We start from the raw sequence: 27215 nt of genomic DNA, 5'->3' as shown, positions 1-27215 counted from the left end.
CAAAATCATGAGTATTGGTTGGGAAGTAAGCTTCTCTTTGATCTTATCAAAGGAATTTTGCTCCTTGACAGTCCATACATACTTAACGTTCTTCTTAGTTAAGTCGTGTAGTGGTCCTGCTACTTGAGAGAATTTTGCTATGAAGCGTCTATAGTATGCGCACATACCAATAAAGCTTCTTAGCTCATGATGTAGATTCCTTGGATTAGGCCATGCTTTTATTACCTCTAACTTTTATGAATCCATACGGATACCATCTTGAGAGATAATATGACCTAGGTATTGAATCTCTTGAAGGAAGAATTCGCTTTAATTTTGGTTGAGAAAAAGCTTGTTCTCCCTCAACACTTGAAAATCACTTGGTCTGGTGATCGATAGTCCACACACATACGGTATGTACCATCTTTCTTTTGCACTAAAAGGACTGGAGAACAAAAGGGAGAGGAACTAGGCCTCACCATCCCTTTGTCTACCAACTCCTGTACTTGCCTCATGATCTCCTCTTGTTGAGCTTGTGAGACTCGATAAGGAGACTTGTTAGGCGGTGAGCTTTCGAGAAGGAGCTCAATGCAATGGTCATCATCCCCTCGTTTTGGAGGTAAGTCCATGGGGATATCATCGATGAACATATCTTGGAATCCTTTTAGAGAATTAGACAAGTCTAACTCTTCTTGATTCCTACCATTACATTTGATGAAACATTAGGATCTTTCAGAGACTCTTTGACAAAAATCATGTACGCAAAAATTGAGCTCTTCATTGACTTATCTAAAGCAGGAGGATTTACAAGTGGAATAGTGCGACCACGCTCACTAGCATCTATATACATGTTCTTTCTCGTGTAGGTGAAGTAGATTCTCCTTTCAAGGAACTTCATATTGGCAGCCATGCAATCAAACGATGGCGCCCCTAGAATAGCATCCTCATGTTGGAGAGGAGAGATAAAAAAGTCTTTTTTGTTGGCATAGCTTTGGACATGAAGCCTCAACTACCCAATCAAGGGAGTAACGGAGGCTTGTTGTCCCTTAAAAGTTGTGTCAGTCGTTACCATATCTCCCATCTCGAAATCTTGAATGTGCCACTTGGTGGCCAACTCTGTTGATGTGAAATTGTGAGTAGAGCCAGGGTCAAACAAGATATAGGCATCATGCTCTCTTACCTTTCCCCAAGCATAGGAAAGTAATGATCCTTTGCAATTAACATCCTCTTTTGGAGCTTCGATGGTGGAATCCCTAGAAGTCTCATTGTGAGCATTCTTTTTGGGGCAGGAACGATAGCCATGTCCTTGCTCCCAACACTTGAAACACTTATGGTCCTTGCGAAAAGCTTCAAGCTCTTCAGGAGAGAGTTTTTTTTTTGCCTTTGTAAACTCCCTTCTCCTTGGACCGATTGTTGTTGTTGTTGGAAGTGCCTTGGGAAGAATTTTGAACATTGGTTTTCCCCTTTGCATCATTTTTGTCTTTGTTTTCCATGGGCTTGACATTCTGTCTAGCCCCTTGATGGAAATTGATGCGTAAAGCAACCATGGCGTGATGGATTACTTCGCTGATAGAACTAAGTCGTTGAGAGTTGATGTATTCGGTCATCTCTTCAGGTAATCCCACACAGAATTGTTGCCTTTGCTCGGCAAAGTCTATCTTTTGAAAGACAGTAGCCTTGAGATGTAAATACCAAAACTTGTCTACATACTTGTGGATAGAATCATGAGAGAGAACTTTAGACTGCACCATATAGTAATCACTTTGTCCTTTGCATCGCTTGCAAGGAATTGCTTCATGATGGACACTCGTAGAGTTTTCCATGTCTTTGGCGCTTCGCCATTTCCGCGAAGGCTAGCCCACCATTGACAAGCAGATTTTTGGAAGTGCATAGCTACATGGTATAGCTTGGAGGACTCCGTGAAGCCCTCATCTCCAAAGGCCGCATCAAATTGTTGGATGAAGGCCAACACTTTGTCTGTAGCACCAAAGGTGCCATCATAGGTGAGAAAAGAGATACTCTTTCCTCCCTCCTTGAACTTCTTTAGCTTTTGCAACCTTCGCCATGCAGGGAATGATCTACGATGTCCTCCCTCTGTATTCTCTAGAAGAATAGCCATAGTTTTTGTCGGAAGAGGAGGAAGGTGAAGAAGAAGGAGAAGAGGGTGACCTCTTTCTAGCCCTTTTCTTCCTTTGTTTCCTCTCTTCCCTTTTAGAATGACGAGGAGAAGGAGTATGTGTTGATCTTTTCCTCTTGGGAGGAGTGGGTGATCGTCTAGACCGCCGTCTTCATGGAGCCACATCTTCAGAGGAACTCAATGTTTCATTGCTTTCTTGCTCTTTGGATTCCTCCTCTCGAATGGGAGAGAGTCTTCTTTTGGGGGTCTCTTCAAGAGGCATCCTAAGCTCTCCCTCCACTTGGAGAGGAAGGGAAATTCCATAAGCACGAAGGTGTTGAGTAACTTCGGCTTGCAAAGCAGGGTTGCCAGTAGCTTGTTGCAATCTAGTAACGAGATAATTGACAAACATGGGGGCATCATCATTAGCACCTTCATGTGCAAAATCAAAGCTATCAATGTTCATTCTACTCTCTTGATTATTGTCATCCATGTTAATAAAGTTTATGTATGTACTTAGTGTATTCTTTGCCAATTCAAAACCTTAGTTGCCACTCCTCTTAGCCTTTGAAAATTGTCTCTTAAGTATCTACACCCACGGCTCAAAGTGGTTAATTATAGAAAGTACTGCAGCAGATCTAACATAGCAGAGTTTCCAGGGGCTAGCTCCTTTCGGACCCGGGGGATTCACTATTAGTAATGGGGGGATGTCACCTGCGTGCATCAAAGTTAGAAAAACCCCCCTATCTACGGTATCTTACTTACTAACCTATCCCCCTACATACGGACAAGATACGGACATTCTCGTAATGAGCCATCCCCCCTCATACGGATTTTATACGGAATGTAATGACCCACTATTTTATGTATACTAATAACATAACAATTTTAGAAGCACATGCTTTTGCAAAAAATACATATTGAACTGCAAATGAACAAAAGTGTACATTGTAGTGTGTTTTCATTTGCAATAGATGTTAAAAGAACAAACCATGAAAAGCAACAAATATAATGAAAACTAAATTAAAATAAACCAATCGTTTCAATATAATTTGTCAAAAAACAAATAGCATTTACCTTGTAAACTGATTCAAATCTCAATTTCAAAACATATGATACTACCCACCTACTTAGTAGGCTTCCCACATGGGATTTAAGACACACATATAAAATGGATTGTTCTCTAAATAACAAATAATGCATGCTGTTAAACAACTACGAAAAACTTCACTCATCAAATCAAAACACATTACAAAATAACCCATTGAAAGATTAATCTTTTTGAACAAAAACAATTATATGTGATATGAATGCACGTCTATGCTTAAGCAAATACAACTTTTAAAAAAGAACCATCTGTATTTAATTTTGAGTTTGTACATAAAATAGAAATCTTAAAAATTTCGCCAAAGTCTCCTTTGTACGGAGACCTCTTTCTCAAAAAAAACCAGTATACCCTTTTCTTGGGCTCCCACATGGGATTTTCATCACATAATTTATCTTTTCCAAAAAAACTATCCACCTCATCTTGGGCTCCCACATGGGATTTAAGGATTATCTTACATATTAAAATCAAACACATTTTCAATAGAGTCAAAGTAATCTAACTTCAAAGTGGTTATATGACCTGCATATCATAGTACATAGGAACCTCCAATCACAGTCTAATCACACGATTACCAAAAAGCCATGTCCACATCGATACGCGATCATGTACAAAACAAACACAAAATGAAAACATAAAAGTAGCTTACCAAATCTACTTAAGAACCCTCAAAACTAAAGTACATTCCAAGTGCTAGTATGTCATGCTTCTCATACTACACAATCAACAAAATCACAGGTCCATGTCATATGGTGGCCGTGTACATAAAATACATAAATCAAAACATCAAAATGAAATGTTTGAAGAGAGTTTCCTAAACCAAATGCACACCCCTTAATCAACATTTCACTAGTCTACATGCCATGTTGGACAAACATCTTTCATACGGCACATCGTCTTTTTATGCAAATACTCCTATCTAAGTACTGAGCACAAATCTAAGTCAATATTTTCAAAACGTAGTCATCCCTCATCTTTGCCACTTGCATCTAGCATAAGTATCAACCTGTAAGATTCAAAATAGTTACACTTAGAATTAGCAAATAAACATAGTTCTTTATTGTACAAACCAATTCTATGAACTTTTCTCTTGCACATGCTTGAACCTAATTTACAAATGAAGTCAATTTACCTTTCACATACTCATTGAAGACCTTGTAGTCCTTAGCATCAAACTGGTATTTCTTAGTCTCCAAATCATACGTCAAGTTTGCAAGTGAAATTATAGACTCCAAGGATACACATTGATTGTCCACAAGATCCTATGTATAGCTCCTTGCACCCTTAGCTTTTTGATTCCATGCAAGATGTATCTCTACATTTGTAGGTCGGTCAAGAAGATCAAAAGGACCCCTGGTCTCTTTCATAGCAGCTCCCACTTTTCTTCTCATACATACAACTCTTCCAAGATACCATGTACCTTTATCTGCACCTTCGCTAGTGCCACAGATCTTTCCTTTCCTCTTGCACCTTGTGTCATCTTTGGAAGACAAACCCTCAAATAAAACAGCACAATCTGTGCCTACTACAAGAGAAGTTCCTGTTTGAAACCTGATCTTTTTATCCATTGAAGAATAAATCCCACTTTTCACCCTTGTTAGTCTGTCCTTAGATAGAGTTAGATTTCCATTTAGCTGACTCACAAGAGTACTCTTACATATTTTCTTGCCATCTATCTCTACAAAAGAACAGAACTGGCTTTGAACTTTCTCCTCTTCATCAACTATCTCATCAAACACATGGCGTAACTCACATTCTGCGACTATCACGTCATCTTTGGCACATGTGCTCAACTCATTTGCACCTTCGTCTATCTCAAGAGGAAGGTCATCAACAACTCCATAATCTAAAATTTGGTCATCTGCATTGGCAACCATTATATCTTCAAGATCTCTCTCTTGCCATGTGTCATGGCACCAAGAGATATCGTGAATCCCTAGTATTTTGCACACATCCTTCGCTTCACAAAAGCCCTCTCTTAAAGCTCGTACTATGTCCCCATCACAAGATACGGACATGTAGTCACCAAGATTGGCAAATGGAACGCCAGGTACATGATTCATTACAGTCCATATGCTTTCTTGCTTAGAGTGTGCTGCTGGAAAAACAAGCATGGAGCTTGATTGAATCTCGGCGATCCTGTTTAGCACACCAGCACTGCTTAACAAATCAACTCCATCATAACTCCTCTCATTTCTAACCATACCGCCAACTTTGCTAAAGAAATTTTCACAAGTGTCTGACCCTGTTGCAGACAAAGGAACTTCTAGATGTGTATACTTTTCTTTGAATAGCTTGATTAGAAGAACTATAAAGTGGCAAGAGAGCTGAATATCAAGGAATGTTTCTTTGCTAATGAAATTCTCCTTGATAGTGTATATCGCTTGTTTCATGATCCAAGTGCGCCACATCCTGAAAAAACAACGTTAGATATTTCTTACAAAATGAATAACTATTGTCTTATTTTAATGGCAAACATAAAGAATGACACTTTGTCTAAACACTGAGTACCTGAAAAAGAAGGAAACCATGCCGGAAGATTTTACTCTCTCAAATAATGAGAGAGTTGGAGACAGAAAAATATCAATATATGAAGCTACTATTGAAAGGTACATTTCTGTTCCAAGTGTTCTTTCTTGCTGAAATTGACTTCCAATGCGCAAATCCTTCAGACGCGCTTGCACCTTATGTCCTGCCAATCTTTGGGCTGATCTCCAGTTTTGCCTATCCTTTCTCTCCACATCACCCTCTTGAAATCCATGCTCATCAACCTTAAAATGTTGATATACAAGAGCAACATGATTCAATGTAGCGATATCCTTGCCAAGGACAAGTCTTCTAGAAGCATTATCTAAAGGGTTAACCAACTTTTTCCCATTATGAATGAAGTCCGAGTCATGCAATCCCAAGATACTTCCATCATAATCTATGCTCGCTGTTAATGGCCACCCCTTCCAAGGAATAGAAAATCGAATACCCACTTGAGAAGTGTAGTCATCTCTCATGAGTTTCCTTCTTCAAGCATCCCCATCAGAAGCATGACCAATCAAAGGACCTACAATGTTTTTAAGATGACGATTCCAAAGCTATGCTACTGCATCCCACTGCGCTTTGATGAAATTCGAATTAAATCGATTACATGTCAGCTGGACCACCAGGACAAGCTTTGGTAGACAATGAATAAGTGGATTTGCAATAAGAACCCGTGCATAGTGAGCAATAATATTAGCGTGGAACGCCTCAACAACGTTGTTGTACCCGGCTTCACCAGAACCAACGACCACCACAAAATCTGGTACACAATTGTGTTCTTGTTTCCTTCCACAAAAGCCGATAAGTTCATCATCCCTTGCATTCCACCTGACCATCCTCTTTATAACAGTCTCATCTTCGGCAATAATAACAGGAACGGTACCCATCGGGATGTTGTTTCTACCCATTTGATGCTTATAAACCCCAGCCACATGTTGAAATATATCCTCCCTGACCGCTGTTTTATAACATATGGACTTCCTTGTTGCCCTCATAGTGGTTGAAATATGAGGTCCCCCAAGGTTCAAAGAGAGAAAGTTGTGCATTCTTGTACCTCCCCACAATTTAACAGCTTCAAAGAGACTCTTTGTTGTGTCAGAGTATCTCTTGCCTCGGGGATCTCTTCCAATGTTTTGCGAGATATCCATGAGAAATCTCCACAACGCTTGCTTTCTCTCAAACAAACCGAGGTTGTGCGCATTGATTATATCCATGCAAAACTTTTTCACATCTCCTCTTCCCAAAGCTTCAGAGACAGTATCATGAAGGTTCCTGACTCTTACACTTAATGCTGCAACTTTGGTTTTTGTGAACCAAAGTTTCTTCTTAAGTCTTCGAACTAGGATACACCTAGATCGTGCTATGCCAAGAATCTCTGAGTTAGTCATGTAATCGAGTCTTCTGCCGAAACCTGTATCTCTAAGCCCTCGACTATGTGTTGCCAAGGGAGGCACAGTTTGAACACATTAGCCCATCAAATGGCATTCCCAGTATGCTTACTCTGCTGCAATTTTTGTGACGAAAAGTTCCAGATATGTCAATGACGCATTGATCCTTATAAAACGTTGCTATGGTGTTTGGTTCACAAAACCAATTTGCCCCCCCTCTACTATCATCTAAATGGTTTTAGGTCAATTGTGTTTCCTCCAAATGTGAATGATTTTTGCCAAAATCCCCAACATAGTGTTGAATATATCTTTTCTTCTATTTGGAAAAAAAGGAAAACAAAGAACAACAAAAGTCTTTTTTATCAGAAACTGCTTCAAAAGTGGTACAAGAAAAATACAGAGAGGTACTTAGAATGGCATACCTTCACCTTCATTTCTTTTTGGTGCACTCGATGACTTCCCGGAACATACTAGCAAGGATAACACACATTCATCAATCTTGTCAACAAAAGATCTACGATACTAATAAAAATGTCAATAATGCAATTTACTTGAGATTGGTTTGAAAAATCCAGTCAACTCCTTCTGATGGTCATCAGGTACCGGGAACTTACTTGGATGACCAACCTTCTTTGTCCCTTCGTGCGAACTTGGAGCACTAGCCTGAATATGCACCTTTGACTTTGTGTGCTCTATCATGCATTGTTTGATAGACCCTGTCTTTGGAAATAGGGGGATCCATTTTCCATCAACATTGTACTTTATAAAGACTTTAGAGATAGACTTATAGTCATCAATTGTCTCAAGCACCAATTCAAATTCTGATTTCCTCTCTTCTGCAAATGCATTGATCTCTTCCATTGCCTCAACCACCTTCTCTTTGTTTCTAGTAATAATTTGATCCTCTAGGCTTGCAGTATGGGAGTCCGACCTTTTTGCTTCATGGAGACCCATGGATCGCATATGACTTATGGTCTTTAAGTGTGAATTCATAAAATTGTATATGGTCACAATGAACAACGCCCAATTGATGGGTATAGGCCATTGTGTGTGTCAAGGCAGCTATGATATTTGGTATATTGTTCGCAAAGGCCATGACTCGAGTTAATTCTCCTTGATTCAGCTTCGTCATCTTACCTTTACTTGAACCTGTGCCAGCTTTCTCTTCCTTCTTCACAATTCGGCTAAAGGTACCTTTCTCAAAAGGTAAACTTTGCATCATTTTTCCAATGCTTCCTCCATTGAAGTAAGGAAAAATGGCTATCAAAGGCTCATTGCATGTATGTGCAATACTACGCACAATCCCCCTGTGTCGAAGATCAAAGCTGACCTCATCCTTGAAAGACTTCAATTTCTGTCCAGGCATTCCTCGATACTGCTTCGCTGCATACGTATTTTCGCTTGGAAGATACGAAATACCATCAATTCTTACCTGGAAGCATGTACCAAAGGAGCCGACACCCAAGTTCTGTAAGTAAGTGATAGTATCATGTGGTATGCCAAGTGTCAAAGTACACTCCGAGTTTCTCGCAGACCTCTACAGAGAGTTTACAATTGGATGTCCATGGCATTCTATCTCTGACACCGTCTTCTCTTGGGCATGGTCGACTTGCTCCTTTCGTAGCTTTTTAGATAACACAAATTGTGTATCTATGTCTTTGGCACGCTTACTCTTCTCTCTTTCTGCACGCCAAGCCAAATCCCAAGCCTTGAGCTTTATTAACTGAACACCTTCGGGAAGAGCTTCATATAAATCATGAGCGCACTTTTCCATGTTACCAATGATACTATAAGCAAACTGGTGAGCTTTGTCTTTGCTTATAACAAAGGTTTCCTTGGAGACCGCACTTACGATTGCTTTTTCAAGCATTTTGTCTATGAGTGTCTCATTTTGCACAATACTTTGCACCTGCTTCTCCGGTAATTCACTAATCACCTTGCAGAGAGTTGACCTTAGAGACTGAAGAAATGCCTTCTTCTTACCCTCTACCATAATGACTATAATAATATCCTATTTAAAAAAAAGCATTCAAGTCAACCTACATATATATAGATATTTTCGATTCTATTTCAAACTATTACATCAAGGCTCCTGCATTATCCGAATGTGACACATTCATATACCATATTTCACTTTGAAAGCTAGAAGAACTGAAGGTAAAAATCGATAGCTCAAGATGGCACACCCGGTCAAGCCATATGACCATGTGACAAATTGAGACTATATTTCTAACTATATACAAAATGAAGACATTGTGTATGTGTGACACATAGACCCAAGGTATGCTAAACGGGTCTTGGCAAGAAACTATAGCTCAAGATAACACACCCGGTCAAGCCATATGACCATGTGGGAAATTGAGACTATAGAATTTGTAACTACATGTAAAAGGAAACTAACGATTTTAAAATCTTTAACGCTCTTTATAGTAAAAACAGGCACAACTACACATTTGGTAAGAATGGATAGCTCAAGAGACCCGCCAGTCAAGACATATGGATAGCTAGAAGAATTGAAGGTAAAAATCGATAGCTCAAGATGACACACCCGGTCAAGCCATATGACCATGTGACAAATTGAGACTATATTTCTAACTATATACAAAATGAAGACATCGTGTATGTGTGACACATAGACCCAAGGTATGCTAAACGTGTCTTGGCAAGAAACTATAGCTCAAGATAACACACCCGGTCAAGCCATATGACCATGTGGGAAATTGAGACTATAGAATTTGTAACTACATGTAAAAGGAAACTAACAATTTTAAAATATTTAATGCTCTTTATGGTAAAAACAGGTACAACTACACATTTGGTAAGAATGGATAGCCCAAGAGACCCGGCAAAACATATGGATAGCTAGAAGAACTGAAGGTAAAAATCGATAGCTCAAGATGGCACACCCGGTCAAGCCATATGACCATGTGACAAATTGAGACTATATTTCTAACTATATACAAAATGAAGACATTGTGTATGTGTGACACATAGACCCAAGGTATACTAAACGTGTCTTGGCAAGAAACTATAGCTCAAGATAACACACCCACTCAAGCCATATGACCATGTGGGAAATTGAGACTATAGAATTTGTAACTACATGTAAAAGGAAACTAACGATTTTAAAATCTTTAATGCTCTTTATAGTAAAAATAGGTACAACTACACATTTGGTAAGAATGGATAGCTCAAGAGACCCGACAAGACATATGGATAGCTAGAAGAACTGAAGGTAAAAATCGATAGCTCAAGATGGCACACCCGGTCAAGCCATAGGACCATGTGACAAATTGAGACTATATTTCTAACTATATACAAAATGAAGACATCGTGTATGTGTGACACATAGACCCAAGGTATGCTAAACGTGTCTTGGCAAGAAACTATAGCTCAAGATAACACACCCGGTCAAGCCATATGACCATGTGGGAAATTGAGACTATAGAATTTGTAACTACATGTAAAAGGAAACTAACAATTTTAAAATATTTAATGCTCTTTATGGTAAAAACAGGTACAACTACACATTTGGTAAGAATGGATAGCCCAAGAGACCCGGCAAGACATATGGATAGCTAGAAGAACTGAAGGTAAAAATCGATAGCTCAAGATGGCACACCCGGTCAAGCCATATGACCATGTGACAAATTGAGACTATAGAATTGTGTGCATGGCGTCCCTCCTTGCCAATTGTCTGAAGCTTGCGCCTCCTCGTGCCCCACCTCGCGTGAGGGTGCCTCGCCTTGCCTCCCCGTTTGTCGCCTGCTGCTTGCGAATAGTTAAAAAATACATTAATTAATATACATTTGATGCAGCAGAGTGGTGAACTCTAACATATCTGAAATGACCATAAACATAAGCATCAGAGGCTCAATTCTATGAGAAAACATCAACCATATGAGAGCATGAAGCTCCTACAACCAATCAACTGTGCATCATCAAATCAACCCCCAAGTGTGGCAAAAACTGGATGCAAAATCAGCCATAAAGTGGGCATTAATGCATATGCACAAAGCACATAACTTGAGTGTAGGAGGTCCGATAACTGAGCATAAAAGGCTGGCCATAAACAAGAGCAAAGCAGCCCACAATGAAGGCATAAACCGAGTGCAAATCAGCCCATAAGCAAGGGCACAATGGTCAGCTCAAAGTCCTCAAAGTTCATGCATGATCGCTCAAAGTCTTGAAAGCTCTAAATAAGGGCAAACCAGCCCCCAAATGTGCAGCTCGCGAGCATCAAAAGTATGAATCATCGAAGTTTGAACAGTCATGTGCCACATGCGCGGATGGCTCCATTGCCACAAGTGTCTAGTAAAGGCACCCAATCATCCTGGCCGCAGTCAAGAGACACACAAAGCCCCCGTAGGTGATCTGAAATATTCTCTAAAGAAGAATACCCTGGCTGACTGGGAAAATGACCCTTAGGGCTCTGCTCAAGCCCGTGTTGCAATGTCAAAGTGGGCTCTACTAAGCCATCGTGTGGTGCAATTGGGCCTAAAGCCCCAAGAAGGTGCATTCGACTGAACCATAAGTGTAGCATAAATATCATCAATGGCGACGGCTGATCCATCAACATGCCCGAAAGCTCATCATATGGGGACACAACTAGGCTCGGCAACAGTGTATCTGGATGATCAATCAATGTTTGCAAAATCTCATTACATAGGGCCATTATCTCGTTCAAAATCTCAATGTGATCACACAAAATATTGACATCGATATCACCATCCAAATTTCTCTCGGAGTCCAAGTCTAAGGAGTGTGCATCAGGATCAACATGTAGCACCTTGTAAGGTGCAGCGGAAAGAATGTTGTATTTCTCAAGATTAGTGATCTTTACTGCTCAAGGTTCCTTTTAGTTCTTAGGGAAAGAGAGAGCTTTCCGTCTTATAGAGAGTGCTGATCACGAACAAAGTGAGTGGATCTTGTGTGTGCAAGTGAATGAGACTGAGAGAAGGAGAGAGAAGAGATACGACACCGAGAGGTTGTAAAACCCTCCTCCGAAGGCCCCACTCTCGTCGGCGAGAGTGGTCTATTTGATTGCACAAAGGTTTTACAATGCGTATACAATGGACTGATGCAATGGGACTATGCCGATGACGACGACGATGATGACGGCGACGACTTGGGCTGAAACTGTGGGTCTTCGATACGCTGAATTTCTTGGACTGTTTCGGGCTGAAATTGGACTGTTTCGGAGCTGGAAATGGGCTGTTTCTTGCGGGTGTAATGGCTACAAATGACTGCTGAAGAAACGCTAGGTTCCGTGTATCCTTAGGCTGCGTTTTTGGGGGAGAATCTTGGCTGAGAAAACGCAGCCACAGCAGAGCCCTTCTTGCTGAAATTGAACTGTTTTGCAAGTATCAATTTACCCTTACCGGCTGTGGAGCGTCTACTGCGACTGATGGTGAAAACGCTTCTCCTACTGAGGGTTTTCCTTGCGTTTGTAATGCTGAATTGCTGCAAATCTGCCACTAATTGCTAGCGTTAGTAATTGTTGGGTACTGCTGCCAAGGGATAGCCAAAACGTTGAGTCTGCTGAGGAACTGCATGGCGTTAGTAACTTGATGGAAAAATGCTGAATCTTCAAGTTGCTGGCGATAGCTTCAAGGGGGGAAAGTGTAGCAGTCCCATTCAAAAATCTGGCTTCTCGTCCTCCCATGTGGCACATGACCGTTCATTTTCTCATCTTTTTTATCGACGCCTCGCTTTCACGCAGTAAGTTTAGAGCAACAGCACATAGCGAAGCGAAGGGCTCTCTCCAGATGCAATCATCTACGCATGCATCTTTTTTTATCGACACCTTGCTTTTCACGCAGTGAGTTCAGAGCAGCGTGGACTCTTGGAATGCATTGATTGCAGCATGGCAGAAAGCTGTACTCCAACTACAATCACCTATGCAGCATGGTGAAGGCATGTGGCTCTACACATGCATCTTGAAGGCATATGGTTCTACGCAAGGTGCTGATATTGGCACAGAAATTCACAATTATATTGTTACTCAGAGGCTGTTGAAAAAAGAAGCCGTGCTTGGCTTTGTCTTTGTCGATATGTGTACCACTCAGCAGATGCAAAGCGAGGGTCTCTCTCCAGATGCAATCACCTATGCAGGATGCTGAAGGCATGTGGCTCTACACATGTCATGTGGCACATGATCGTTCCTTTGCTCATCTTTTTTATCGACGCCTCGCTTTCACGCATTGATTTTAGAGCAGCGGCACATAGCGAATCGAAGGGCTCTCTCCAGATGCAATCACCTACTGCCTTGGTCAATATGTATGTCAAATGTGATGCGCTTGAGAAAGCACAAACAATGCTTGAGGAGCTCCCCGTCCGGAATGCCACCACTTCCAATGAATGCAATGATTCCGGAATGTGCACAACAAGAGATGGGCGAGCGTCCATGTGACTATCCTCTTTTTTAACGTTTTTCAGCTATGTGGGCACTCTCTTGGTCGATATGTATGCCAAATGTGGTGCGCTCGAGAGAGCACAAAAATTGCTTCAAGAGCTTCCTATCTAGAATGTCAGCATTGATTGCGGGATGTGCGCAAGAAGAGCAGGGCCAGAAAGCTCTTGGCTGTCTTCACTAGATGCAAAGCGAGGGCCTCTCTCAAGATGCAATCACATAAGCGTGCATCTTTAATGCATGTGGCTACACACAAGATGCTGATATGGGCTTAAAAATTAACTCTGAAATTGTTAGTCAGGGGCTGTTGCAAAAAAAATTGCAATGCCTTGGTCGATATGTATGACAAATGTGTTGCAGGATGTCGTCTTTTGGAACGCACTGATTGCACGATATGCCCGACAAGGGCCAGGCCAAGAAGCTTTGGGCTGTTTTCAACAGGTGCTTGAGGAGCTTACTATTCAAAACGACGCTAACTGATTGTGGGATATGCACAATAGGAGCAGGGACAGAAACCTCTAGGCTATTTTCAACGGATGCAAAGCGAGAGCCTCTATCCCTATGCAATCACCTACACGTGCATCTTGAAGGCATGTGGCTCTATGCAAGATGTTAATATGGGCTTAAAAATTCACTTTGATATTGTTAGTCAGGGGCTGTTGCAAAAAATTGTGTGTTTGGCAATGCTTAGGTCGATATGTATGCCAAATGTGGTGCGGGATGTCGTCTTTTGGAATGCACGAATTGTAGGATATGCCCAACAAGGAAGCTCTGGGCTGTTTTCGACAGGTACTCGAGGAGCTTACTACTCGGAACCGCGTGAAAACTGATTGCGGGACACACACAACAAGAGCAAGGAAAGAAAGCTCTAGGCTATTTTCAGCGGATGCAAAGCGAGGACCTCTGTCCAGATGCAATCACCTATGCGTGCATCTTGAAGGCATGTGGCTGCACGCAGACGCTGATATGGGCACAAAACTTCACAGTAAGTCAGAGACTCTTGAAAAAAGTGGTCATGCTTAGAACTATCTTTCTCGATATGCATGCCAAATATGGTGCGCTTGAAAAAACACAAAAATTCACATCAGTTTTAGTGGTATCATGTGGCAAGGAAGCACTATCTTGCTCGATATGCATGGCAAATATGGTGCGCTTGAGAAAGCATAAAAAGTGCTTGAGGAGCTTGATGTCCGGAATGTCGGCTCTTGTAAGGCACTGATTGTGGGAATATATTGTTAGTCAGAGGCTGTTGGAAAAAGATGTCGTGATTGGCACTGTCTTGGTTGATATGTATGCCAAATGTGGTGTGCTTGAGAAAGCACAAAAAGTGCAGGAGGAGCTTCCTATCCGGAATGTCACCTCCTCCAAGGACTGCACTAATTGCGAGATTGCGCAACAAGAGCAGGTCCAAAACTCTCAAAGTCCAATTACCTACACAAGCATCTTGAAGGCATGTCGCTCTACACAAGATGCTAATATGGGCACAAAAATTACATTGTCAAAAAATATGCCGTGCTTGATACTGTCTTGGTCGATATGTATGCCTAATGTTGTGCACTTGAGAAAGAAAAAAAAATGCTTCAGGAGCTTTGTGTTTGGAATGTTAGCACTGATCGTGGGAAGTGCGCAATGAAAGCTGAGCTTGAAAGCTCTAGGGTGTTTTCAGCAAATGCGAAGTGAGTGCCTCACACACAACAGGAGCAGGGTCAGAAAGCTCTCAGCTGTTTTCAGCGGACTCCAAGCGACGGCCTCTCTCCAGCTACAATCACATATGCATGCATCTTGAAGGCCTGTGACTATACGCAAGATGCCAATATGGGCATCGAAGCACTCTAGTTTTCCCTTCGTATTCTGGTATGGGTGTTTTGATAATGCATAATGACAAATAACAACCTTTGCAATAGCGCAGAAATAAACTTTAAAAAAAGTGGAGATCTGCAGCCAATAATGAGCAAAAAGACTACAGTGGATGATACCTGCTCTAAGGGGAGAGATGCTACTTGCTACACTGCCGCTGAGATGGCGCTGCAGTTGGGAGCTCTTCTCGTGCAGATGTCGAAAGACCTGCCTCGCTGGAACTAATGTATCGAGTCTTTGAGTCTTCTTGAAATGGGAGTAAAGCTTTGAGAGGGGAATCACTGGTCGGCTTTGGAAGGAAAACACACACATAGGGAAGCGTGAACTTTCGCGAGGAGCTGGAGATGCTTGAGCTGTTGACGTCGGAATTGCCCAAATGCAGACTGCTCGTAAAAAAACCTAGCTTTACAAATTTACCACTCAATCACTTCAAGTTAGCAAAAGCGGGTTTGAACCCTGGTGGCCGTGTGGGGGGAGGACATGCATGCTCTAACCATCAAGTCAGGCCCTCCGGCAATGTGTAGAGGATCCTAGGCAGCTATGTGGCGATGGAACAAGAACTCTCTCTCTCTCTCTCTCTCTCTCTCTCTCTCTCTCTCTCTCTCTCTCTCTCTCTCTCTCTCTCTCTCTCTCTCTTTGGTACTAAGAAACCAATATGTGCACACATAGTGCATAGAAAAGACTAGAGACCAAGTCACCTTATTTCCCAATATGTTGCAGCTTTTACATCGCTAGGCATGTATGCAACATAATAACCATTAAAAAAACGGGTTTCTCAAAATGTAGAGAAAATATTGGCCGCTAATGTTTTGCGAAAAGGAACTCGAATGTGGTCAAGTAGGTTCTCTTGAGGCCCCTTCTTTGTAACTGCTACTTGCACATAGAAACCCAACCATGGTACCATGGCAAGAGCGCCCATTTTTTATCTTCTTCACCTTAAATTATTCAAGGGTAAGTGCATCCTCGATTAACCCCAAAGGATCAAATAGGAAACTCCTCGGATAGTTTATGCCACCCTGAAATAAGATTCCTAATGGCTCTAGTGTCTCGATACCACACTACCTTGTATATTCAGGTCCTACCATAAGAAGGAATTGGCACACAACAATCACCAAAATGCCTTGTCCTCTGGAAATGAACACCATATCAATACTAAAAAAAACAATGAGCAGGGCATGTCCGCAACAGAGGCATGTGCACTCCTCAACTGTCACGCCTCTCCTCTTGGCCTTGCACTCGCCACCTGCGCATGCCTGTGCACTCCTTTGCTGCCGCATCTTGGCTCTTGCAGCCACCTACGTCCATCCTGCTATTCAACTGCAGCTTTCATGATTCGGCAAAATAACTCTTTTTTAAAATGTGTGCAACATACCTGCAAGCATTTCTCCCTCTCTCTCACACCATTTTCCTCTTGAATAAAAGGTCTTGAGTTCAACTCTCCTCGTCAAATAGATCTTTGAGATCTCTAGGGATAGTTTCCTACGACGTTAAAATACTCTTCTTCTTCTTCTTCTTCTTCTTCTTCTTCTTCTCTCTCTCTCTCTCTCTCTCTCTCTCTCTCTCTCTCTCTCTCTCTCTCTCTCTCTCTCGTCAATGTGTGGCAGGACAGAGAGGAATTAGGATGTATTCTTGTTCTTCAATGATTGACATTTTGTTGATAACTACACTTATGTGTTATCTTTGTGGACATAATCGCTTGTTTTGTGAGGTAATATGTGACAAATTACATGCTAACCACTCAAAATGCATCTCAATTGTCAGAAAAATAATTAGAAAAGTTTGATCAATCCGATCAAAATAGATACATGGGTACTTTGGGAATTTTAAAAATTTGAAGGCTATTTTGGGAATTGTGACAAATTAGAGGGGTTTGAGCTTGGCTACGAGGAAATTTACATAAGTTTTAGTGTAATTACCGACAAAAGCTTCTAATTTTGACCAAGAAAACGAAAGAATTTCAAGTTTGCCCTTACTTTCACCACGCCATGAAAGTATTCATCGATGAGAGAGAGAGAGAGAGAGAGAGAGATAGAGATTAAATTTGTTATCCCCTCTTAAAGAACCATATATTGACAATTGATTAAATTATATCAAAGATAAAAGACAGTAGACAATAGCTGAGAGAGATAGAGAGAGAGAGAGAGAGAGGCTTACTAATGTATTTAAGGTGGCTCAGGGTAGTTGAATGTAGACCCAATGTAACCACCCTCCCCCCCCCCCCCCCCCCCCTCCCTTATGTGTACGGTATGAGTATGAAATAATGAGGGGCTACCCCTATTGTATACGCTTATGTACAAAATCTAAAAACCCCCCTATTGTACACTCACGTGGTAGCGTACAGAAAAACACAGTGAATCCCCCGGGCTTTCGGACTTCTTATGGCTCAATAATGGTAAAGCCACAGGCAAGTCTAAAAAGACTCCATTATTAAGTCCAAAGCTCCCGAGGTGTGCACCATATCCCACATAGTGGGCTCAACAAAATCGATAATAGATCCCAGTTCCACTTACCCTAATATAATTAACAAAATCAACCATTTTTAGGCTACTTAAGGACCTCTCTTCTTAAGCAAGAAAAGAAACCAAATGCTCTGATACCAATGTAATGGAATTGGCCAATTTAACTTGAGAGTAGCGGAAAATAATGAGAATACTTTTGAGAGATTACTTTGTGAGCATAGCAGGTGAACATAATTGAAGATAACAACATAGACATAGCAATCAATTAACTTGGAATGAACAATACTTTTGCAAGAGAGAGAATTTAGAGAACATGACAACAATTGAGGACCGGATTTAGGTGGATCCGGTCCCCCCTCCAATAGGCATTTGTATTATGATTTCTCCCATTAAGGGAGACTTGTTACAATACAATCTTTGTGTTCCTTGTGACCTAGGTGATGCAATGAAGATGGAAAGATTCATGCATCACAAGCATAACATAAACTTTGAAGAAAGCTTTAACTATCCCAAGACCTCAAACACCTTCGAAGGTGGAGAGAGCTAGCAGGGAATGAGGGTAGGGAAAAGGAAGAAGAAACATTTCATAGGAGAAAGAATTAGTTCCTCACTTATCATCACTCTTCTTTCTAGCATACATAATAGCATAGTAATGAAGATGGAGAAGATGGCAAGCTTAAGCATTGAAGCATGGCTCTTGGTTGGATTTGCACTCCATAGCCAAGAGTGTTGGTGTAGGCTCTCAACCTCTACTTGCTTGGAGAAGGAGAGGGAGCTCTTGCAATTTGCACAATGCACAATGAGAGTGTGTGTGAGTGTCTGTGGGTGAGTATACCCCCCAAGTAACCCCTAGCTTGCTTTGGTCGACCCCCCCTTGTAGCTCATGCTTGAAGCTCATTGGACCCCTCCAGGCTTAGCCAATCACAAGCAGGAGGCATTACAAGCAACAAGGGTAGCCTTGGGACAAGTGTCCCCCTTTTCCCTTTGAGAGAGAGGACTTGATAAAGGCAAAGATAATTAATTAATTCTCCTAAATTATCATTGGACCCCTTGGGTGGCCAACCAATAGGCTTCAGGCACACCATGAGGGCAACATGAGGAGGAACTTGACAAGTATACCCTTTGCTTTCTTTGTACTAGGCATGCCTTGTGTGAGTGTGTGTGTGTTCTCTGTCATGCCCCCTCATGTAGGGCTTGCCCCCTCCTTGTAGGGATTAAATTTGACTTTTGTACACCTCAATCTACTCAACCTTGGCCTTGATTCCCACCACAAGCTTGGCCCTTAAGCCCCTCATGCTTGGGCTGGTTCTCACCTCAAGTACAGCCCTAGCATCTTAGGCATGACAAGCACCTCAAGCATCTCAATCATCAAGCACCTCAAGCACCTTAGTCATCAAACATGACAAGTACCTTAAGCTTGGGCCGGGTTCCCACCTCAAGCTCAGCCCTAGCATTTACCTGAGGTCAAAGGACTTTTACAATCATTTATTGGAGGTCTTTAATGAAGCTAACCCTAAGGTCTTATGCTCCATTAGTTAGCCTTGATCTTTGATAGACCATCTCTCATTTGGGCCCCTTTACCATTGGACTCGTTTTGAGATAGATCTATAAGCACATGTCTATATCTTAACCTTGTTCCCGTTTATTCTCCCACATTAAGTGATCAGTTTAATATGAAAAAATCATTTGGGTTGGTTAGATATTAGATTTTATGACACCCATTTTGTCACCCCTCTTTTCTCATCCTTCAAGTAATTCTACCCATTATAATTATATTACTAGCTTTTTTTAGTGATTAGTGACATTAACTGCTAACCCTTTCTTGTAAATTGCATCCCCTCTACTCTACCTTGGAGTAGGCAACCTCACACAAAAATCACTCACGTCTCTAGAATCTTCTCTATTTTACCTCAATAATTCTCTCCTCTTGAGCCCACATCCGTGTGACTCAAGAAACAAGAGAGCCTCACTCTCATAAGAATATATAAAAAATTTCATAAACATGGTTTTCTATGTGAAAGTTGATCAATAGATAATCCTATTAAGGGGTCTCCTCATCTATAAATAGAGCCCTTTTCCCTTTGTAAATGGCATGATCTCTACACTATTTCTCACTAGTTTGAGCGTACCATTCACCATCTTAGTTGTAAGGAGAGAGAGGGAGCTCTCTATGCACCATTACTTGTGGTGTATAGGAAAGCTTCTTTGAGCTAGTTATAGCATTGCAAGGGAGTGAGTGATTCATAACTTCCAATCAAAGTTACCTACTCTTGCACATCAATTGAATCAATAATTTGGGTGCAACCGCGGTTCAAAACTATCTTAAGTCTCTCGAATTCACGCTTGGCAACCTCATCTCGTTTGGTTTGAGGTGACATGTTTTCATTTTGAGATTCTTTTGTAGTATTTTCTTGTATGTGACTCAAGAGCTTTTGTGTTTGTTTTTGTTTCTTGGGAAAACATTATAAGAGGGTTGTATGGTGAGAGCGTTCCCATAACCCTAAGATAATGTGTAGATCGCAACATCCTCAAACTTAATTGTGTCTCCTCCAAGCTGTTTATACACCCGTGTCAATCATTTAAATCGAAGCTAAATTCTTGCACAAAACTATGTGTGTGTGTGTGTGTGTGTGTGTGTGTGTGTGTGTGTGTGTGTGTGTGTGTGTTTGGTGTGTGTATTTGTAGCATTGATATTAGTGATAGTGTACCCTTCCTTCTCGCTTGTATTGCTTAGGGATTCTCCTCTTTTGCGTCTTAGTTCGCTCTATAGCTAGGTGATGCCCCTTCACTTGTTTGGCTGTGGGTTTGTTGTTGTTGTTTTTTTTCTTGTGGTTGCCCCAGTTCCAATTGAGCAACACGGGAGCCTTGAGGGGTGTTTAGAGGTCGCCTCTCTTGTTGCCCACCTCGGACCGCCTCAATATCAACACCGCCAGTCATCTAGAGAGGATATGCAAATTACAAGTGTTAATCTTGTGCTAAAGGACATGCTAAGTGTGTACATCAACACCAAGCAATCCAATTGGAAAATTTTCTCTCTAGTTTGGGTTTGCTTGCCACGCAACAAAGCATGTTGTGACTAAGTTTCATGTTTAGGTCAGGTTCTCAACTTCTAACGCCAGCTATGGTGGGGTGGTCTATTGATGAGAAATGATAACAAGTCAAGTACTTGATCTTTGTTGATGAGTTATGTCAGCATTTTACATTCAAAAAAAGTGAGAAGAGGTACTTTTAGACACCTCTTAGTTGTGGTAACTCGTTTAGCATGCTCTAGTGAGTTATAAATAGAGTTTACACACTATGTTGGATATGGGCCAATTTCACAAAATGGTTGCGAAAGGACAACAATATGAGCAATTAAGATGTTTATCTTGATTTTATTGAACCTCCTATTGCACTGTGTTTTGGTCAAATAGACATCTGGATCCATGAAGGATGCCACTGTGAAAACATTAGTGTTCTTACAAAGATATCATCACTTCTATTTTTTAGGACAAAAATGCTTCTCCAAGGGGGAGTAATGTCAGGCCTAAGGTAGGTCTATGTAGTAGGCCAAGGGTTGCGACGCTCATGCAGCCCAGGGGGCTATATTTGGCATGCCAAGGGCCTATATATAGCGTGGTTGGGTGGAGAGTTTCATGCACCAGTTCTTTCTGTCTCATAGCAAAAATGTGTGCCATTTGATTCTGTAACATCTAGATCAAGGCTAGTGAATGGGTGCAATAGCACAAAGATTCAAGTAGTGCAAAGCAAGGTAAATGGTTGGGGGCATGGCCACAAAAGGCAATCACGAGAGCAAATACTGAAAAGAGCTTTTGTTGCAACACAAAAGGCTTGAGCAAGGATGCGAGGGCTGAGGGTTTGCTTTGTTGGAGACCAAGGGTGCCATAGCTAACATTCATGATACGAGCCTCTTGTGTTACCATACATATGTGGTAGTGATGTGTGTGAACACATTTAGGACCGTCGAGACATTTTTCCCTCACTAGGAGGTTTTTTCCCTCGTGCATTGTATATACTCCCATCGCTCTAGGGCTATCTTATCTTTCCATTGTGCACTAAGAAATACTATTCTATGTTGTGTGCCTTGAGCTTCTTCATCTTCTCCAAGCTGTGTGTGTTTCCCTACAACCCTATTTCCAACCATTGGTATCAGAGCAGGTTGTGCCCTCTTGGACATAGTTGCTAGCATCGCCAGCACATGCCGGCTCACTTTCTCCGATTTGGGTGAGCTTTGGTGAGCTTTAGTAGGTCAACAAATACTTTGGACAAGCTAGTAGAGTTTTGTCAGCTCAAAATTTTCATTCGGACTCATTTCGACCTCCGTTTCCACTATGGGAAGTATTATTCAAGCAATTTTATCTTTTTGTGCAAAATTTTTGTCAGTGCTATTTTTTGCATAACAGATCCTTAAATTCTTCTTTGGGTTGTGCTATATAGCACGCATTAGTCTCGCTTTGTTTCTCCTCTTTTTGGGCAATTCTCAGATCAAGTGCATACATTCCCCAAGACTGACAACAACACAGATGTATTCAAGATGTTTGCTACCGAGGCTAAATTGGACGGGGACAATTACCTAATGTGGGCTTGCATGATGGTACATGTTCTTGTATCAAAGGGAGTTTGGAATGTTGTGCAAGGCATTGATGTACGTCCTGATTCTGTGGATGTAGGCATTGTTGTTGACGTTGTAAGTTTTGGTGGTAGGATTGTTGCTGCCAGCGCTGTTTTGCCTACGGCAACTGAGCAAGCTCATTGGGGATGTTAGAGGTATGCAGGCTCATGCCTTAATTGCATTATCTATAAAGTGCACTATTACTGCTCACATTCGCTCTTTCAACTAAATCAGCTAGACATTCTTGGGATATATTGGTTGGTCTTTATGCGAGTCGCAATGAGGCTAAAATTAAATTGTTGTGTAAAGAGATGGAGTCAAAGATTATGCATGAGAAAGATTACATACTCACTAGTTTTAAGGATATAAATGAGCAATTCATTTCTATAGGAGAAGTCATTTTGGGCAGTTTCATTGTGCAGACTGTTCTTGACGCATTGCCAGATTATTACGAGACTTTTGCTACTAGTACTTAGAGACTTATGGCCCAACAAAATTATGATGTTTTCACATTTGATGCATCATGCACATTGCTATTTCAAGAGTCACTTTCAAGAAAGAACAGGGTTAAATAGTGTGTAGTTGAACATGCTTTTGTTGCTACTAAAAGAAAAAATGGTAACGACAATGTAGCCACTTCTCCTGGTTCTTCAACGAGTGGAAAATCACCTATTCCTGATGCTTCTTCTAGTAGCACTTTGTCTGGGAACTATGGTGAAAAGACCAAAAAGATGTGTTTCTATTACAACAATTCCAATGATTACTTAATTAAGGAGTGTCTTAGATTGAAGGCAAAAGAGGCCAAGAAGAAAGAGGCTAGTTCCACTACAAGTGTGATTATTGTAGAATCTTTTGTAGAAGGAGTTTGTAATGATGATGTAGATGTAGAGTAGGCATTTAGTGCAGAGTGCACTTATGATCCTTCTTTCCATGATGCGTGTATGTCAATTTTGCTGCAAATTCTCATGTGTGGTACTTTGAGAGTGGTGCTACAAAGCACATTACATCACATCCTGACTTTTTTACCTCTCTCAAGGCTGTCCCTTGTGGGAATACAGTCACTTGTGTCAAAAATACCTCTTATCCGATCAAGGGAGTAGGAAATATTGTATTGACTACTGCAAATGGCAGTCTTTTCACACTTGTTGATGCACTTTATGTACCTGGGAAGTGAAGAATGTTTGTGAAGGTTGTATTTTGGGTAAGATGCAGCGATGGTTCAATTAGGGTTACATGCAGATTGCAACTTGTGCATAGTGATCGGCAATTACCTTTACTTCGTGACTTTCATCAATGATTACTCGAGGCATGCATAGGTGTATTTGCTCAAAGCTAAGTCCAAAGTGTTTATCTGCTTCAAGCAATTTCTAGCTATGAATGAAAATGTCTCCAAATGTACTATGTGCACCTTCCATTCAAATAAAGGGGGGGAGTTTATGCCTCATAAGTTTAATGCCATACACACCTCCAGCAAAATGGTGTTTCTTAGAGGAAAAATAGGTTGCTTGCCGAAATGACACGACGTATGGTCAAAAGTCAAGCTTTACCACATTTCTTTTGTCTTGAGGCTATCATGTGCTACATATGTGCTTAACAGGTGTCCTACAAAAGCTTTGCATTCTATGAATCCTTATGAAGCATGGCATGATAAAAAGCCATCTATTGATCACATGCGTGTTTTTGGCTATTTGTCTTATGCTTTGGTGCCACAAATGCAGTGCATAAAATTGGATGATAAGACTGTTAAATGCATTTTTGTTGTGGTTATAGTATTGAAAGCAAAGGTTACATGTTGTACCATCCGCAAAAAAAATGTATCTTTGTTTCACAAGATATTCTGTTTCTGAAAGATTACGTTCAACCCCGTTGTCATGTACTAGAGACAATAATGTAAGCTCACATGACATTTATGACAGTTTGTTGCCTCTTTGCAGTGGTGAAAATTTGAATGCAAATTCCAATGAGGCAAATGTACAACCTATGGGGGTTTTAATAAATGCTACGGATTAGCCTATTATTGATGCAAATCTACATGATGGTTGATGTGGAAAGGGTTGAGAGTGAGTAGGCTAGAGGTATGCCAAAATGGCTGGTGCATACTTTGCGTGATAGTAAATTGGATGCACCTTTGTCTAGTCGTACTTGTTCAGGTTCTCACCATACATCTTATGCATCAAATGGTTATGCTTTGGTTTTTTCTAGCTCATGTGATGTTGAGAAACCTCTGTCTTTTGATCAAGCATAGAATTTTAAGAATTGGATGGCTACTATTCTGATTGCACTTATAAAAAAACGTCACATGGAATTTATGTGATATGCCTCCTTGCAAAAAGGCCATTGGTACATAGTGGGGTTACAACTTGAAATGTAAGTTTTATGGTGAGATTGATCGCTATAAGGCTCAACTTGTTGCAAAGGGTTATGCACAACAAAAAGGCATAGATTATGAAGATACTTTTGCTCCCACTTGTCATATGATTATTGCACATTTTCTATGTACATTGGATGTTCATTTTGGATGGGATGTACACCAATCAAATATTGTTATTTCTTTCTTGAATGGTGACATATTTGGGGACGTCTATGTAACTTGGCCTCGCGGTTTTTGTCATTAAAGAGCGAGAAGATAAATTGTGCAAATGTAAGAAAGCTTCGTATGGGTTGAAGCAGTCTCCTCATGCTTGGTATGAGAAAGCTGACACTCGATTAGTTAAACGAGGCTTTGGTAGCAGTCCAACAGAAAGCACTTTGTATGTGAATCATGAGGGTGATGTACTTCTCATCGTTGTTCTATATGTGGATTATCAGTAGCCCACACAAGAAATATATTGCTGAAATTTAGACTAATTTGAATGCTACTTTCAAGATGAAAGATTTGCAGCTATTGCATCATTACATGTGCGTACAATTTAAGCAGTGTGATGGTGGTATTGCCTTTGTGTCAAACAAGTTACATAAAGACATTTCTATGTGAGTTTGGACTTGAGGAATGCAAACCTATTGGTACTCCCATGGAAACAAGTTTGAAATCGAGTCTTCAAGATGTTGGTGATCCTACCGATGTCACTCTTTACCAAATTGTTGTTGAATGCCTTATTTATGTATACAATTCAAGGCTTGATATTCCATTTGCAATTTCACAAGCCGACAGATTTATGCACCACCTAGGGTCTAAGCATTGCAGGCTGTCAAGAGGATTTTTTTCCACTTGAGTGGCACTTTGCATCTTCGGTTGTTTATCCCAAGGGGGGATCATTGCCACTAGATTTACATGCTCTTTCAGAGTCCAATCGGGTTGGTTGTTTTGACACGAGAGTTTCCACAAGTGGTTTTTGTTTCATGCTCGATAGTTCATGCATATCATTATTGCAGCCTACCGTGGCCACTTTCAATTATGAGTTTAATCACAAGGAAATTTTCATAGCTACGATTGAGTGTGTATGGATCAAACTCCTTATGGATGATTTGGGTGTTGGGCCAACATCATGTACTCTGACAGTCAGAGCGCATTGGCAGTTACAAGGAACCTAAACTTTAATGCTCGCACAAAGCACATTAAGGTGCATTATCACTATGTCAAGGAGAGACTCTCAATAGGAGATATGAGCTTGGCTTATGTGCCAACACAGGACAACCTTGCAGATCTGTTTATAAAGGCATTGTTATAAAGGCATTGCCTCGTAAGAAGTTCGAAGCATTCCTCAAATCTTTGGGGTTAGTCCCCTTTGTGGATTGATCATGCATTCAGGGCATGTCAATTCCCTATACACTATGTGCTAGATCTTGTTCATCGCATCACTCCCAGGGGGGATTTGTTACCATATATATGTGGTAGTGATGTGTGTGAACACATCTAGGACTATTCGGTCGTTTTTTCCTCACTAGGAGGTTTTTTCCCCCGTGCATTGTATATATGCCCATCACTCTAGGGCTATCTTATCTTTCCATTGTGCATTTAAAAATACTGCTCTCTGTTGTGTGCCTTGAGCATATTCATCTTCTCCAAGCTCTATGTTTCTCTGCAACCCTATTTCCAACATCTTGGTGATGGTGATGGTGATTATGATTGGAGCATAGATAAACTCGAGTAGATTTGTGCAAATAGAGGTAGAGCAGCAAAACAGTAGAGGTATTCTCAATATAGTACTGCAGTATCTCAGAAGTGTGCTTGGCTTGGTTCTTTTAGCTATTCGGGCTTTAAGGTGAAAAGCATGGCTCTGTTGCTCGCCCCCTTTGTGAAACTCCATCTCTAAGTTGGCACCCGCCGCTAACTTCTTTTAGGTCCACCTACTCGGGCAATACCTTTCCCCTTCTTAAGTGAATTTGATAGCAGATCCTTCATCACAAAACTCTCTCTCTCTCTCTCTCTCTCTCTCTCTCTCTCTCTCTCTCTCTCTCTCTCTCTCTCTCTCTCTCTCTCTCTCTCTCTCTCTCTCTCGTGTGTCTAGTAGGAACACCATTGTTGCTACATAGCTCCTCCAAGAAAACAAGAAAATCAAGAAGCAAGCAAGCAAGTGCCCGCCGCCTCCACAAATGTGGTGTGTGCAAGAATAGACCAAACACGCTTGTCCTAGATCACACCAAGTGTCTCCTTATATCAACTAATTGTTGAGATGTCAATCTCAACATGTACGACTCCTGGATGACTACCATTGATAGCCATTATTGCTCTCGTGCCTTGGTGGATACGCATATCTTTGCTAGTGATACTACAATTGTACTATACCGAGATGGTCTACCTATTGGAGTGATGGC

General features: G+C 41.1%; 1 protein-coding gene and 1 pseudogene across 1 annotated transcript; both read right to left on the bottom strand.

The window, feature by feature from the left end:
• Nucleotides 1-7528: 7528 nt before the first annotated feature.
• Nucleotides 7529-16694, bottom strand: LOC147460161 (uncharacterized; annotated as a pseudogene).
• On the bottom strand, nucleotides 8658-9113 carry LOC147460162 (uncharacterized). Its single transcript, XM_086509971.1, has one exon. It carries the CDS (start codon nucleotides 9111-9113, stop codon nucleotides 8658-8660), a length of 456 nt encoding a protein of 151 aa, XP_086366097.1.
• Nucleotides 16695-27215: the final 10521 nt, after the last annotated feature.

This window comes from Adiantum capillus-veneris, chromosome 4 (genome assembly GCF_014529385.1).
Source record: "Adiantum capillus-veneris isolate H3 chromosome 4, ASM1452938v2, whole genome shotgun sequence".
NCBI classification, from domain to species: domain Eukaryota; kingdom Viridiplantae; phylum Streptophyta; class Polypodiopsida; order Polypodiales; family Pteridaceae; genus Adiantum; species Adiantum capillus-veneris.
The sequence above is the reverse complement of the archived record's forward strand: the minus strand, read 5'-3'. Positions and strand labels throughout refer to the sequence as shown.

Excerpts from the sequence above, each read along its gene's own strand:
- LOC147460162 (XM_086509971.1), bottom strand. The coding sequence starts at position 9,113 with ATGGTAGAGGGTAAGAAGAAGGCATTTCTTCAGTCTCTAAGGTCAACT.